Source organism: Gavia stellata, chromosome 24, assembly GCF_030936135.1.
Source record: "Gavia stellata isolate bGavSte3 chromosome 24, bGavSte3.hap2, whole genome shotgun sequence".
In the NCBI taxonomy this organism is placed as follows: Eukaryota; Metazoa; Chordata; class Aves; order Gaviiformes; family Gaviidae; genus Gavia; species Gavia stellata.
The window spans coordinates 13,265,814-13,282,728 of record NC_082617.1 but is presented as its reverse complement, the minus strand read 5'-3'; the positions used below and the strand labels follow the sequence as shown (position 1 = coordinate 13,282,728).

The 16,915-nt window shown below is 45.8% G+C and overlaps 1 protein-coding gene across 5 annotated transcripts in view; it reads right to left on the bottom strand.

Moving 5' to 3' along the window:
* The window catches only part of MVB12B (multivesicular body subunit 12B), a 64,394-nt gene that overhangs the window by 18,534 nt on the left and 28,945 nt on the right, over window positions 1–16,915 (bottom strand). For all 5 annotated transcript variants that reach the window (XM_059828792.1, XM_059828789.1, XM_059828791.1 and 2 more), the window contains one exon: window positions 10,675–10,772. In XM_059828792.1, coding sequence (XP_059684775.1) covers window positions 10,675–10,772 — 98 coding nt within the window. The remainder of the gene's footprint in view (window positions 1–10,674; window positions 10,773–16,915) is intronic.

The window sequence follows — 16,915 nt, the reverse complement described above, 5'->3', positions numbered from 1 at the left end:
AGGGCACCTCATGCTTGCCTGTGGCACGGCGCGGCAAGGGACGGGACACCATGCCAAAATTAACCAGGGCCTGACGTCACTCCTCGCAGCATCGCGTGAATGCCGTTTGCGGCGTCCAACCTGCTCTGGCAGGACCGAGAGCAGCTGCAGGAACCCCTGCCCATGGCATGCCCACGGGATGGGCGCCCGCCGCCGGGATGCGGCGCAGCACGGCCGGGACAGCGAGGCAGCGGGACGCCACCTCCAACAACCGAGACACCGCCAAAACGAACCTTATTAGCAAGAGGGCTTTATGTGTGGTTTATTTTGTATAAACAGCTTTTCATTAGATCAATGAAGCCCAACAACCTTTATAAATGTTTTCAATTATGAAACTATGCCATTGAGATATCCAGATGACGATAATCAGGGAAAACACCAGTGACACCTCTTGATAGGAGTCAGGGCGTGCTGCCTGGATGACTGCTCCTCCCAATAAAATACAGCCTAGTCGCAATAGTCATTTAAAAAAAATCCTTCTTTATTAGATGAAATCTGTAGCAACAAGACTATTTTCATTTGTTCTGCCCAAGTCTACTATCCAAAAGAGAGAACATCTCATTGTAACAATTTTGCATTTTTAACTGTGCAAATTAAGCATTCTTCATAAATAACAGCCTGGTTTTCTGCACTAGAACTCCTTTTTATTAGCAGCACAGTAACGAACAATGAGCAATGTGTTCTATTATTCTTTGTCAAATCACAGAATGCTACATTAGAATAACTCTGCTGGTCAATGTAATATAGTAGATTAAATTCAACTTCTGTGCAAAAACCACTGTAAAACAGCATGATAAGAAGGCTATAAAAAATTTAATTTTACTCCAAACTCCATCAGAAAAAAAAATGGTGTGAAAAGTAATTTTGCATAATCAGTACACGCCATCTGGAACAATTAACCGATTTCTATAGAACTATGAGGATCAGTCATATCTGCTTATTAAAGATCAGAAATTATACAAGTAATAAATCCTTGAAAAAACTAAGCGTACTCCCGCCTGTCAACGCTATTTTAACTTCAAATACTGAAGAACGCCTGATAAGGCTGAAAAGAAGAGATTAATATATGCAAATTACATCCAGCATTTAAAATCCCCAACAACTGTCTCCGGTTTTCTGTCCCTTATTGCTGCCTTTATGTTTTATTCATACACCAACTCACCTGTCACTTCATAAGCTATAATATTATGGGGGTATTATTAAACAGCATAAAGCCATGCTTTAATTGGAAAGCTTCATTGCATTTTCCAATTATTTGGAGTAAATTAAAAGCAGATGCACATAGTTTAATAAGGAGTCTAATATCAGTTCCGGGAAATCAAAATTCATTGTCATTACTATGCCGTGATAGTTTTGCAAACTGTACTCAATTTCAGAGGTTTTGAAAAGAAAATCTGTCTATGCAATCTGTTAATTGTCATTCGGTTAATAACTGTTTAAATATCCAAACCACAGAGTGGCTTCCTATTTAAAAAAAATTAAACTATGGCACGCAGAAAAGCAAAACAAATACAGCGCAGCCCGCCTCAAAGGTTGTGCTCCACAAGTAACCGGTGCAAGTCCCGCCAGCTCATCCTCCTCCAGCAGCCACGTTCCTAGGATGGCTGCTGCCGAGTGCGCGGAGCAAGGGCAGAGCAGCACCCCTGCCCTGGCGGGGCTCCACGTCATCAGCAGGGTCCCCTCCAGCGTCACCCTCCCTCTCGACACAGCCCCGCTTCAGCCGCCGCTCGCTTTCGGATGCTCCCTGCACGCCCCGCCAGCACCAACACCAGCACCAATGCCTTCGCCACCGCCCACGGCACTGGGATGGGGAACATCCCTGCCGGTACACCTGCTCATACATAATTCAAGGCTTCGGGGGTAGCAGCCAGATAATCCTCTCGGCAGAGATCAAGAAGCAGCTTCCTCAGAAGGTGACATGTGATCTGAGAAAAATGGGTGAAGTCTGTATGTCTGGTACGTTACAGCAAAAGGCAAGGCTTCCCATGCCAGCCTGCAGCTCCGTGGGATGGCCGAGATAACGCAAGAGAAAGAGCAGCACTGCAGCCAGAGCTGTCATGCTCTTGTACAAGTACGCAAAAGTGAGATGATGAAGATAAAGAATGCCACTTCGGTGACATCAGGTTAATCAGAAAATCACATGTGTGAAAAATTATACATGCAGCAGAACTTGTGGCTTCATCTTTCACCGTTTGGGCCAAGCCTGCCTGAGCACGGCACTGATAACGTGGGGTGGTACACTGCAGCAGCAAGCACGCAAAGAATCTGTATACCGTGGATGAGCTAATTTAAGAAATACACTTTTTTGAATCTCATTAAATACAGTATTAAGTAACACTTACATTTCCCTTTCTGAAATACGCAGCTGCAGCATTTTAGATGAGACTTCAGTCTCCCTGAACTGCTGGATATTAACAGAGCCTTTTATATTCTGAAGATTATCCAGGTCTCTTAGTCCAAAGACTGGAAATTGCAATAGAGCAAAGAACAGGCTGACTTTAATCTCAGCCTCAGAAAAGTGGTTTCAATGCAGAATAAAGCTTGTGTCACAACTTGTCTGGTTTTGGACCATCCTGATTAAAATTCAGTGTCACAAAAAATAAATTTAGTTCCGCTTCTATTCTTAAGAATCGCAAAGAACGTACACGTGGGAATCTGGATCGACAGTAAAATGTAGCACAGGGCCTCCCCCTTTAGAGAGCGGAGTGTACTAAAACACTTGAACATAGGAGGGTATCACGAAACCACCAGAAACTATGCTGGAAGATGAAGATAAAAGCAATTCTTGTGCAGTGATCCAAAAAATAGCATCTTCCTTTTTTTCAAAATTACCTGTTTTAATAAAGCAGACACACTGTGCCAAGTGAACCATTTAATTATCTGCAAAAATGAAGCAGCAAAACAATAGTTTGCAAAAATAAATGACTAACCTCTGATTAAAACGTCTGTCCTCATTACATACAGATAAAAGATACAGTATCTTTTAAAAGAAAATGTACGTTGAAGAGTAGTAAGTGGCAGTTGTGGCATAGATAACCTGACGTTTTGCAACAAGAAAGAAGTTGACATACGGGCACTAAGACGTAACGAAATCTTTAATTTTTTTCCATTTCTTAATCTAGAAAGACCTCTGAAAGAGATGACTTTTGTCATTTAAAAAAAAAAAAAGAATTTAAAAAAGGGGTACATGCAACAAGGCATTCCCGAGTCAGTCGCTGAGCAGTGGAAAAACAAAGCTGCCAGCACCCAAGCCCGCCAGCCCGGCCCCCGCGGCGGTCGCTGCTGCAGGGCTCCAGCCAGGCTCCACGGCCACGCGCTGGTGTTTCAGAGCAAAACTCACAGCCGCGCTGAGTAAACCCACTGAGCTCCAGAAAGGAAGGAGGAATCTGGAAGCGAACTGCTGCCGTAAGAGCAGTGTGTGAAATAAATGCTTCCAACAAAGCTCCCCAGACAAATTACAACTCCCCCCTGCCAAGATCTGCATTATCCAATACAACCAAAAGCAACTTGGTTTCCTTTTCAGGAATCCACTGGCTTTGATGCTTTTCCAGATCATTAACATCAGTTTCCACTCTCTCTGCTGCCTCCAGAGATCGGCATTATAAACCAGCGTGGAATGAACAGCACGTCTCCTGTATTTCCTACAGGCGCCGAAGAGCAGCCCCCTCCTCCCACGCCCGCGCTGTGGACAGACCCCGGCTCGCCTCGAGCCCCTCCGCCCCCTCCCCAAGCGGGGACCTGCCCAGGGGCCTCTCCTGCTACTTCAAAATGACCTGCTGGGAAGGCTTGCCTGGCTGACCCAGCAGACCAAGCTCTGACCGGAACCCACCTTTGCAAACGTTTCCTTCTACAACTGCAGCCCGACCGTCCCCCATCACAACAGCAGCTGCTTCGACCACTTGCTGCCCCAAGTCACCACCTACGGCCCCCAGATACCGCAACACAACCATCCTGCTACCCGATCAGACCACAAAGTGTTCTGACCCTCGTCTTACAGAGGTAAATAAATATTTAAACATAATAAAGAAATATTTATATATCAAATACAATAATAAACATCCATTTAAATAAATATTTACTGCTTTAACATAAATATTAAGGCAATAAATATTGGTGCACAATTCCAAAATAAACAAATCAGAGATGTGGAGGAAGTGCCACCTGTAAGAGCTGCCCACAAAAACATCCTTCTTCACAGCAAGCTGGCAAACACACACCAGCCAAAACCAAGCTGGCAACTGGCCGTGTTTCCCTTCCTGGTGCTCAGTCCAGTTTCTCTGGGAAAAATACTTCACACAAGTAACTGTGTGGATAATGTGGTTAAAGACAATTACAAATTGATACTTTTTAAGAGAAGAAACATATGCAAAGGCATTGCTGCATCAAATAACTTCTTTGAAAACCCACTGCTCCTAAGCAAACGAATGGCAAATATTGCAGCCTTGTTCACAATCACAAATGTTGCTTTATCAGTAGATAAAGCGTGTGACACGTTTTGGGATGGGACATGTAAGCTACAACCCAGAGGACATGGCGTTTTTCCTTTGAAAGATAATGAAAACCTTCACCTTCAGTTCAGTGTCAGCAAAACTGAAGAACACTGGCACTTTCAGAAAACAGCAGCCGTAATCACGGAGAGAGCCTGAACGTTAAGAAAGGATTTAAGAAAAGGGAGCAGCAGTGTTTGAATGGTGTACAGCTCCACGCAGCAGCAGCGTGCAAGGCTGCAGGCAGACGGCACAAACGCTTCGAGCACAGGCTCTGAACGGGCACGGGGTGACGAGCTCTCCCGTCCCCGCTCAGGGTGAGAGCTCCGGCCGGCACAGCTGCAAGATGGGCTCTGCACAGAGCCCTGACTGCTGCTCCACAAGCACTTGCTGCAGGATTTGTAACTGAACTGAGAACTCTTCGAGTGGTATGAGATTCTTAAGCGTATTTCAAAAAACGATTCAGTTAACTTTTATACCATACAAATAATATGTGCTTCTAGATCCTGTTTTATTTCTATAGACTAACAGAACTTGAGGTACCGAACTTATGGATGGCATATCAGTATGTCAAGCTAACATCAACTATCTCTTTAAGTACTTGCACAAATGTTTTAATTGTTTTGGGCTGACAGCTGGCAAGTATTATTTGAAAATACTATCAACAAACATACTTCCAAGTATGTTCTGCTTTTGTTCTGTTGTTTTTTCAGCATAGTTTCCATATTTAAGCATTCAAAAAATGAAACTTGGTCCTATCCAACAGTAAAACTGTGATCATCCTGTTATCTCCAGGTTTCTGCTAGAACAGAAATCCTTGGAGATAGGATTATGCAACTGAAGTTAGGTTTCTGGCTATGAGATGACAGCTGTAGCAGTATCTAAGTTCATACACTTGTTTCATACACAAAATTGGTACAGAGAAGCTCTAATTACTGTGTGCCCACATTCTGATCAGGCTGTGCAGAAGTATCTGATACATTCCATGCAGTGCGATTTCTGTCTTGACAGTCTGAGAGCAAGTTAAGAGAAGGTATGAGTACTGACTGTCCTATATTCAAATTACCTAAGTCTGTATGCTATAACCAAACATGCATATCTGCAACATGACTCAGAAGATGGCTACAGTAAAGTTTCAGGGCAAAAAAGACAACCTACCAGGCAGCGTGCAGGATCACACACCAAAGCCAGCAATGCTTTTGCCCACCTGACTTTAGTGGAGAAAACCCACACCTTAGACCAGCTCGTGATTTCCCAGAAATCACAGCTGAGACCATAAAAGTCTCATTTTGCAAACTCAGTCACTAGTTTCCAACGCAACATCCTGCCATGTGCTCTGCAGGTAGAAGACTTTTCCACCCTCAATCCTTTCCCTGAGACGAGTCAGTTGAGTACGTCTCAAACTGGCAGGCTGAAGCGATTCTGAAAGCAAAATCAAAGGTTAGAGCTGGTGCGAGGAGGCTCTGCCAGCCTCTACGGCAGAGCGCCGTCCCCCCCGCAGAGGAGGTCGTGCACGGCTGGCTGCGCAACCTCTCCGCTGCTGGCCTTGTCCCCAGGCAGGAGACAGCTTTCGCCTGTAATCAGAATTTGAAGGGGGTTTTCAATGGAAGATTTTGTAATTTGAAAGGTTTACGTTTCAGTGGCACTTACACAGCAGAAAACTTAGTGGAGGCAAGAACCCCAAGAGGCATCAGCATACTGGGCTGAAACACACTGTTTATTAACTTCAGAGAGAGCTACAGTGGTATTCGAGCCCATCCAATTAGTGAGGCCTGCAGGAGTATTTGCACTCCTAAATCTCTTGGTTTCTGAAAGGGTTAAAGCTTATTATTAGCATATAATTTACAGGTCCTTTCTCCCAGGAAAGAAATAATGCACAGTAAATGCCACATTCATTTTAATAATACATGTTACAGTCTGTGCCCAACATCTGCACAAAGGTAAAGCAGACAGATTTTTTTGACATGTCCCACTCTGCCATCCAAACACAGGCTTTTTGTTTCTTAAGTGACGGAAGGTTTAATCAAGAAAGCAGGCAATTCATCAATCGAAACAAGGCTGCTCACACCGCCCTGACAGCACACACATGGTTTTATACAGAAGAAACCTGGCCACCTGTCAGCAGCACCTTTTACATCAGGATATACAAATACACTGAGTGATCAATCCTCTAGCTCTTCCCATTCATTTCTTCATTTTCTTATTATATTTTTCTTTATGCTAGATGTTGCACTCATTCTCTGCAGGGATAGATGGGAGACAAGGCAAGCTATGGCTGTTTATACACTATCATAAAAATTTATATACCCTTAGAGTGACTTATTTCCCTTCTATTTGAGTACCATTATTATAAATAATTTTTCACTTCATTCAGGAATTTTCCCTGTACATTATTATCTGTGGCTGCCTGAGAGGGCTCCCTCTCTCCCTCACTGTCCTTGTGTCTCTGATAAGCTAAAGCAATATGCAGCCAGAAGATGCTGAAGTCTGAAATGAAGGCAGTATGTAGTCACAACAACATCTTAATTAAGCTGAAGGCCATGAAGAAAGACTACGCCGTGAAATACTGAGCAGCGTCTGTCGACAGGTCTGTCTGGAGCAAGGCATTCTTCTTCCAGCAGCTGCCCGTTCGAACATGCATATTAAACCTGTCAGTTCCTCAGCACCGTGCTCCCCGCAGCACCCAGAGACCTTCTGCAGATCATCTTCTAACTAATTCTGCCTTTTAGTCTCGGGCACATGGCATGGGGTGGGACCAGGGAGCCTGCCAGGCATGGAAGATGACACCAGCAGCACAAGTGTAAGTGCAGACGGCCGTGCTGTGCCGCAGGGGTACGTGGTGGGCTCCCTGTGCAGGGCTGCGAGGTTTGGGCAGTAGTTTCCTATATGCTCCATGTCAAAGACTGATTCGTCAGTTTACCGTGCAAAGAGGAGTCTCCCTAACTTTCTGGTCACCCAATGTTTCATTGTCAAGATAGGAAATGACAAAAGGCTGGTTAAAAACTGCAATTACTACTTTCAGGACCATTTTTTCCTCGACTCCAGCTTTGTGATAGTAATTACATTACACACCCCAAGGAGTAACAGGACAGTCCCAGTGGGGATCTGGCAATTTCTGCCAAAATGTATTTTGAGATACAGAGTAGGCTCAACAGCCAGAATTCATTTCACCTTCCATAAATAGGCTGAACCCCAGATGGAAGTGTTGTTCTCATTGACTACTGAGAAAATCTTGGGTGCCTCCAGAGAACCAAGACCATACTGCAACTCTTAGTTTCGCCCTCCTTTACAGCCCTCCCCTCCTAAATAGCCCATCCTGTCCCCACCACAAGAATTCAGACTGTGGCGATACCAAAATCAGGAGGTAAGAGACCATTCATAATGGCTTTTGTTTCCCTGCGCCAGCACCACGAAACCTTCCATTTTGCTGAGAGCCAAGAGAGGGAGCCCGCAGGCTTGTTCACATGTGCGGCCGCCCCGGCGGGACCGGAGGGGAGTCCTGCACCCACTAGAGCCCCAGTCAACTCGCCCGCCACGCCGGCCACTCGCCACCATGACCCGTCTTCCACATGCCCACATCTCCCGCCGTGCCACGGGCCCCGCAGCACGCTGCAGCCAGGACCCCACCACAGCAATCCACGTCCCGGCAGAGCAATTAGGGATGACAGTGGAAACGCATTAATAAATTTCCCGTTGCCATGGCACTGCAGCGAGGCACTCGCATCGCAGCACAGATAAAACGGACTGGCTGCAAACTATACCGACGTAACAGGAAACTTCAGAATGGTTTCCACAGCGTGTCTGGGGGCTAATCTACCTCGGCAATGTTTAAGCACGCAAAGGGAATTGTCACAGCACCTCATCACAGCTGCTGAAAAGGCAGCAGTGGTCAGGAGTTAAGCGTGAAGATCCCTGCCAATGCACAGGATGTTTCATATGACAAGACCCTTTCTTCAGAAATGATTCACAGCTGCAATAGCCATTACAGCACACGTATGCACAACAACTTGTATAACAACGTGTCTGGAGGAGAACATGCAGTTGGGAAAAAAAAAAAAAGAGTTATATACTTTGACTGAATGCGCTCATGCAAACGTGGAGGACTATTGCCATGCCCAGTTTTGCAGGCCTGTTTTGTGCTTTGCCTGTAATTATCTAGTAAAGTATTCAGGTTCTTTACAAGATAGGTCATCTTCCCAGGTTACACTGCAAGCAGAGGCAGCCTACGGGAAGTCCTAGAGCAGGGTTGTTCTCAGTAACATCTGTGCAGAGTTGCTGCCTTGCTGTTTGCACATTTGATGCTTTCTCAGGAGAGAAAGCGCAGCTTTCTGTCCTCCATGCAGGACTGTCTCATGTGAACACAAGAACACGCCTTCCCTTACATTTCTAAATCTATTAGGGAAGGAGAGTAACAAGAAAAACGAGTACTGACAAGAATTATGCAATTGTTATATTCCATCTATTTAGGAACCCAAAGCTGCAGTTTCAGTCAGAGATTACCTTTTAAATAACCCTTTGATTATGGTACATGAATTAATGCCATGTTCCCATGTTAGAAGTGTCACTCACTATTAATAGCAAGAACCTGTGAATGGCACATTTTTACCATCTTCTCTTCCCTGATTATGCACAAGCACTACCTATTGTACAGCCCACTGAAATCCACCGCTGCTTTTTCTGGGTTTCCAAACTGTCCTGAAAATATCCTTCAGCCAGATGAAGGGACTGTACTTTCATTAGGTTTTGACAGAGTCAGCTTTAAAGCCAGTATTTTTCTCCTCTTGCAAAACTGACAGAACAAAGAGAAAACTGTGGCTAAGTGTGATTCTACCATGCCTATCACAATATCTGTTCAGGTGTAATACTACTCCAAAAAAAATAATTCTAAGGAAAACGCTCTTGCACCCCAGCACTACTCAGCTGAAGAACAGAATATGAGCTAGCCCTGTCAGAGAAGAGGCAGCTGAAACGCACTGTTGTGCCACAGCTGCGCCTAACATTTTTCTTTAGTTTGCAGATCCAAAAGACCTTTTGCTGTGGTTCATGAATAGCTTCCAGACCATGCAGCTCTCGGCACATCCAGGAGTGACAGACTCCATGAGGTACAACTTCATAAAGCATCCCTGCCTCTCACTCCCAGAGGCATTTCTTCCCGGGCCCTAAGAACCAGGCTACGCTCCTTTTTAGCTCACTCCTTCAAGAAAGCAAGCACTTAAAGGCAGGACCTCCTCCAGAGGAGCAGAGCCGTCAGGGACAGCTCAGAGAGGCCCCAGCTCCAAACCGAACCCACTGTGTGGTCCTGAAGCACAGCAACAAGTTCCTGTACCTGCATAGGTGAAGGAATGGGCTTGATCCTCACCACTCTATTTAAATACGCATTTTCCCTGCGGACTAGTACTAGTTAAAAACAAAACCCAGCTAAATTATTCATTGGCAGGTTTTTTCCACATTGACATCTGGAAACTATCACTAGCTCTAGCACTTGTATACCAGCCTGGAATGGTGAACAGAGAGAAAGCTGCAGCTACAGAGACCAAGCGTGCATGTGCAAATGCATGCTTCTTAAAAATAATGCAGAACAACCCCCCATATCCTAACACCTTATTTCAAATTTGCGCTAATACTGGGGAAACAAATCTATGCAGTGCCACTATTCAGAATATAGAAATGGGAAAGAGTAAAGATCTCATCCGTTTTCAATGTGTATGTTGAGCGTAGCAAAGAACAGTGCGTACGAAACTCATCCTTGCTAGGCAGGACAAAACCTCCTGCGAAATGGGCAGAGATGTCATCTCTTATGACTCACCTGTGAAGATCATGAAAAAGATGAGGAGCAAAGTTTGCGTCAGTGTTGCTTTCCATCAGAGCTCTCATCTAGCACCTCTGCAGGCAGCAGCATCCCTCCCTGAGCACTGCAGTCTCCCCAGTGATCAGTAACGTTTGCTGCCAGCAACACGTGCGCCTGGGCATTTTCTGGGGTCTCTCTGCACCCCTTCTGCTCTCAACATTTAAATGGCACTAAGGAAAAGGTGGATGTGTGTTTCAAGGGTACCACACACCTGGCTGTTTGCGCAAGCAGGGCTGCTTTGCTTGGTTACGCTTCTGATTACACAGAAGAGCAGAGAAACAATCGCGCGCGCCAGCTTACCTGATATGGCATACAAATTTGAGTGCTGGTGCTCCAAGTCCAGACGAGTGCTGTGACTTTTCCCTCGAAAGCTGGCAGGGAGTGTCAGCGAGATGTGCCTAAGCAAGAGAGATAGAAAACGGAGATGACATTACTACAGAGTGAAGATACTGCTGCTGTCACACTTGCCCTTGCCTGATGATTCCTGACCAGGTTAAGCAGCAAACATCAATTTTAACATTGCTTGTAAAAGCTGGAGTAGGCCCCAAATACCAGGAGGAGACAGGTGGTGATTCAGCCATTACAACCAAGGGTGGTTCAGCTGCTTTACCTGCTCCTCAGTCCAGCTACAAGCGAGACCATCTGCCCCCCTCCGCCCTGTTGAAGACCGGACTCAGCCAACCACCAAAGCGCTATGGAGGCAGCCAGCCACCCTCCAGCGGGGCACGGCAGCTCCTCGCGAGCCGGCACCTGGGGACAGCCTGCACGGTGGCTGGCAAGTACGATCTCCCCCTCTGCAAACGCAAGTCTCAACATAAGGCATCAAGAGCACGCCTGAACACCCTGTGGGACTCCACTGTGTTTCCTTCAAGGCAGAAAGCACTAACAGCAAGTGCTTTGGATTTACCCGTGCCAAAAAATTCTGAGTACATTCATAAATAGGATCTTTGAAACTCTCTTGATGACTAAGGCCTGCTCCAAACCTACCCAGAGCCTGCTGCACGCTCCCATGCTCCCCGAGGCAGGGGGCGATGCACACGCTGAGCTCCCCTACACCAGCCCCTGAGAAAGGGGAAGCCAAGTTTCACTCGTCACCTCTCCAGCTACAGGAAGCCCTCCCTCCCAACAACGCTCTACCCAGCATTCCTGCAGCAGAGAGGTATTTTTACATCTTCCATTAAACCTTCCTATAAATAGGAAAAAACGGAGTTCATGGAAGTGAAGTTGAAACTATTTTCAGTGGCTCAGAGCTTACTAAAAGGAAAACCCAGCACGTGGCAAGCCTGGACACAGGCTAGAAGATGAGGTGGGTGACCCTTCCAGGAACATGCGGTGTTGGAGAGCGGGATGTGACACCCAGCAAGCCCTGCTCTTGACAGGCCCTAGGTCCGGAGAGGGGGCTGCACACAAAGCTGCCGGAGTGCAGAGCTGCTTTGCACCAGCCTCTGGCACTGAGGATGGACACGAGAGCCCTTTGGGAAGGGTGCACACAGCCGGCGCCAGCTCCCCCCCGCCCACCAGGACACAGCCCGGGAGAGCTGCCCGGGCACGGGAGTGTTGGGGCTTGGGAGAGCCTGAGCAAGGCTGCTCAGTGCAGCGGACACGGCTCTGCCTCTGCCATCACGCTGGCCACCCCGCCCGGCCAGCCATGGAGCTCCACTGAGAAGTCTGCTATGAGAAAGGACTTTCTGCTAGTAACCGTTGTTGATAGCCCACCTCTTTCTATGCTTTGATGAGAGATTTGGGCTTTTGCCTTTTAATTCCCCATCTGTGTTTTTCTAATGCTGATCTCAGGTCTGTACGAATTTTTATAAAACATAACCATTAATCTTCCGGACGCCATGGCCATACAAAAAGATGCTCCCTCTTCATAAGGACGCTTAGTGTAGCATGAGAGCAGAGGCAGCAGCTACCATTTCACAGGAGTGAGCGCTACTGGACATGGCAAGACCCTTGGCATCACCCTCCCACCAGAAAAACCAGGCAGCCTTTGTGTCCTCTCACAAATGCCCTATCTGTGAGAAAGGGCCCCGTGTATTCTCCAGCAGAGCATCAAATCCATGTTCTTAGCTAGCAGGTTTTATCTATCAAGCAAATCATCTGGAAATTATCTGCCTTTAAAAACAGGACACATTTTGTGAAGAACTATGTATTTTTAGACCTTGATGCAGCTGATTGTGAACAGCACGGATAAAGTAAGAAAAAGCAAACAGTTTGAGTTTGCTTGTGTTTCCCAAAGCTATTTCTAACCAAAAAAAGATGGTGTGAAAATATTTTTGAATTTGGCTAACAGTTTGCTGTTTAAAACACAATCCATATGAGACTCTTTGCGAGCAGAGGCAGGTTTGTCATGAACACACTTTAAAACAGAAGACCACTGCCTGTAGGCATCACCGGCTTTTCATTTGTTTTTTTAATAGCAGTATCCAAAAATACTTTCCGAGGCACCAAAAAAGCTAACAGAAAAACTTTTGAATCCGCTTTCTTCATCCCAAAGAAAGCAGCAGCAATTGTTTTGGAAGTAAACAATGCAGATCTTAAAAAGCCCATTTCTGAGCAGAGTATTTTAAAAGTTTCTACCAGCTTCTGCTGCCAGAGAAGCTGACCCTCTTCCACCTGCAAAGCCCTTTTCCACAACCCACCACCGAGCTGGCCAGACCACCGCAGGTGGTAAGGGAGGTGACAAGCATGCCTTCGGCCAGAGGGCCGAGGAGACAGTCCCACAGGTGGCTCGTGGCAGGCACTGCATAAGCACCACAAAGGAGCCATCACCTAGCAGCCTTCCAGTAAAGCTCCGAATCCTTAGTTCGCGAAAGACTTTCTGAACCAAGTCCCCAGTTGCCACAAGCGTGCCTGGCAGCTCATGCAAGCACCAGGCTTCACAACTGCCATATGCTGAAGCAGCACGCACGTTCCACACGTGTAATTAAAATGAATCGCTCGCTGTCCGAGGGACTGTGACCACACACGCACAAGTACGGCAGCAGAAGATGACATATCCTCGCTGCCTAACTCTGCAGGGTATCCTGTCTGCTCTCCATTTCAGACGTATCAATGTTAAAAGACACACCGAGGTATTCCCTTGCAGCAGGGGGAATTACAAACGCTACACGAGGGGATGCACCATGAGACCTGCTCTCAGCAGGCCAGCACTCCGGCCACCGCTCATGGGGCTCTCGTGAGCCGAAAGTGCCAGTTCAGCCGCTGCCAACACCGGCCTGCCAGCACTGGGGGGCTGGAACACGGGCTGTTATGAGGGCATTTGGAAGCAACGGCCCGTGCCCCCCCCTCCATGGCCACTTTCCATCTCTAAGGTAGGACGAACGGGCATTTCACCACTCCCACAGAGCTGCGAGCCAGGTCTCTCCAAGGAGAGCACTTAGCTGCAAGACCACAAGACAGAGGGCAGTAACTGCTAGAAGGAGATCAGCTCTCCCCTTCCCCCTTCTCTTTTTTAAAAGCATGACATTGTAGGGAGAAATAGGAAACAAAGTCTAATTTATTTTAAATTAATGCAAACTTTGGCCAGGATCAATATAACTTGTACCTACTAAGTTGATCGCATAATGCATTTTCCTTATGTGTTGTGAAAGCCAAATCATTTTGCATTGTAGAAGACAAAAAAAACCAGGCTGCCATTGAAAAGCAAGAAAATCCCAATTACAAAGTCCCCAAGTTCCTAAACACATATCGTGAAAGTATGTGCAGCTCTGCGGCATATGGCAAATCAATTACTAGTTTAAATTTTAAAACAAAAACATGGTAAATGTGTTGCAGAAATAATCAAGAACAACGGTTTGGTTTAGATTACAGCGGCCACTAGAGTTTTGAATACAATTAATCATCATTCCAGGCAATGGGAAGCCATATTGACACTTATTCCTAATTTGAATATTTAATTAGGGTGAAGTTCTTCATCAAATTATCACAGAACTGGGAGGAAAGCCTAAAAGATTTAAACAATTACTCCTTTAACCCTTCACCAACTGCTCACCTGTGAGCACAAGAATCTTTTCCCTGTTCCGCAAAGCAAGAACATGCTCAGGCAATACAAAGAGACAGTATTTAGAAGACACCACAAATACCCTGGGAAAGGTACATGGACATTTGGCACCCTGCAGGGCTCCTTCAGAGATGCCGGACTGACACAGGCTTCCGACTACCTACGCTCCTTGACCTTTATCAGACCAAAGCTTTCAGGCCAGATCTCTATTTTAGCATCAAGCTTTGTTCCTACCAGGGCTTTTCTGGGTTTTTGTGTTGTTTTTGGGGGGTTTTGTTTGTTTTTAACCGAAGAGCCTGTCCAGAATCACCTGCCAGGTTCACGTACCGAGGGACAAAACCCTCTTCTGAGGCATACCGAAGTGGCCACCCACCAGCTGACCTGGCGCAGCTGCCCGGTCCTGCCTGGGCTTCCCAGCCCCGGCCCTGCACCAGGAGCTCACGGGACAGGGCCGGACCCTGGCACTGCTCCAGACCCACTGCACCTCCCGCCACACCGTGGGCATCCTCCCTCCGCACAGCTCTGCCTCAGATTGCTCAAACATGCCTTTATGTGCTGTATTAATCCATATAAGAAAATCTCTTTTAATGAGGAGTGATATAGTTATGAACTCTCTAGAGCCATAATTAGAGCAAACTAATTGAAGTTGTGTTTTGACACACTTTCCAAATTCACGGGTACTGCATGACATATTCACAACACTACTGCTGCACAGCCATGGCGACAGCAAAATCATTAGGCTAATAACGCTTATTTGCATTCTTATCATGCCAGCAGCATGCCGTTAAATACTGCTTCAACCAGTGCTCGTTTACTCTGAAAGTTTCCACTGAAAGATATTAACAGTAATTATTAGTACTTTAGTGGAATCTCTAATGTTAAGGAATGGCAACTCACATTAACTATCCCCATGCCAATTATTTTCCTTTTGAACTGTCACAAAAAGTAGCTTTCTTCCTCCCTGCCAAATGAAAGCAACGAGGCAGATTTGGTGCTGCCGGGAAGGAGGGAAGGACGGACGGACGCCTGCCCCAGGGAGGCCAGCTGTCAGGGCTCTAGCCTGCTCTCTCCAACGCTGAAGTGAAAACCACACTGTTGCAGCATGGGTTAAATAAAAAAAAAAATTTTCCCCAGCATACGATAATTTCCAGGCAATTTAGGATGAAGCAACTGCAACAGCACAGTTCAGGACAAGGTAGATTTAATTACTCTCTTAACTTCAGTTTTTCTTTTAGTCATTAAATCTACGGAGCAAGTCTACCTACGACAGCAACAGAAGCAGCACATGATGAGAGAGATCCTTCACATGCTAGCAAAGGCTGTTTGAGGTCTGTGCACATTATGGCCACTTTCTGAATGTTTTTGGAGAGAAACTCGCATAAAACAGGCCCAGGAATGCCCGACAGTTCCAAATCAGTTATTAATAACTGTCTGCAGGAAGGTGATGAACTGCTTTTGAAGTTAGGGGGCAAGTACTCATAAAAAATAACAGAGGATCATAAGGGGAAGTGCCAGATATCAAAGGATGCTTCATAATTCATATAAAAATATCAACAACGTGCAGCAAGAGAACAATGGTAAGTTTTTGCTTTCCAACTGGATTGGATGAGTGTGGTAGAGAGATCAGGCAAAACTTAAGAACTGCCCCACGTTATCAAATACATTAGAAACCATACTGCATGCTGCAGACTGGAATTGTCCTGTGCTTTTGATGTCCCACTGTCATGACTGCAATTTATTTTAAAAGAACTTAAGAACAGTGCTGCAAAAACTGCAGTCTCATAGGAATACCTTCAAATAAAAAGAATTGTATCTTCCATGATCAATGGATTATGCAAAGATCACGCCTCATGAAAAAACGAGGACAGAACAATTAAATTCCAAGCTGTAGAAAGCTGAACACACACCTACAAGAAGTTAGTATCAGGCTGTAGCTCTCAGGAAACGTAATCCAACTTGAAAGCTTTGCCTATGGAGGGAGGAAAAAGTCCATTTCTAAGAAACAAGCTGCTGGAGTTTCACTGACTGACACTGGAGGACCTCTCAGCAACTGCTCACTCTACCAGAATGCATTTTCCAAACTGCAGCTTACAGACAGCACCATAGCAGATATCTACGGCTCCGGCGGTGTCCAGAATCTCATCTACAGTATTTATTCACAGTCCTTAACTTTTACTGTGCTCAGGCATTGCGATGCCAGAACACCTACCTCATACTCCAAAGAACTGCAATGAAAAACAAAACTGTGAGGCAAGAATCACCTCGGGTAATGGACTTCATTCCAGACAATCTATTCCAATCGTGTAAACCAAATATTTAAATACTTTCTAAAACCTTCCTGACCCTTTCCCTAAAACAAGCAACATATGGGCTTTGCAAGTATTTCATCTCATTCCAAGCTACTAAAATATCCTGTTTCCCAAAAATCAATGAGAGCTGGTGGTGCCAGATTCAGGTTTTACAAAAGCCCAAATGCATGAGAGAATGAAAAAGGGAGTGAGTGATTCTTTCCACTTTTAGATTTACCCGTTTAATTTT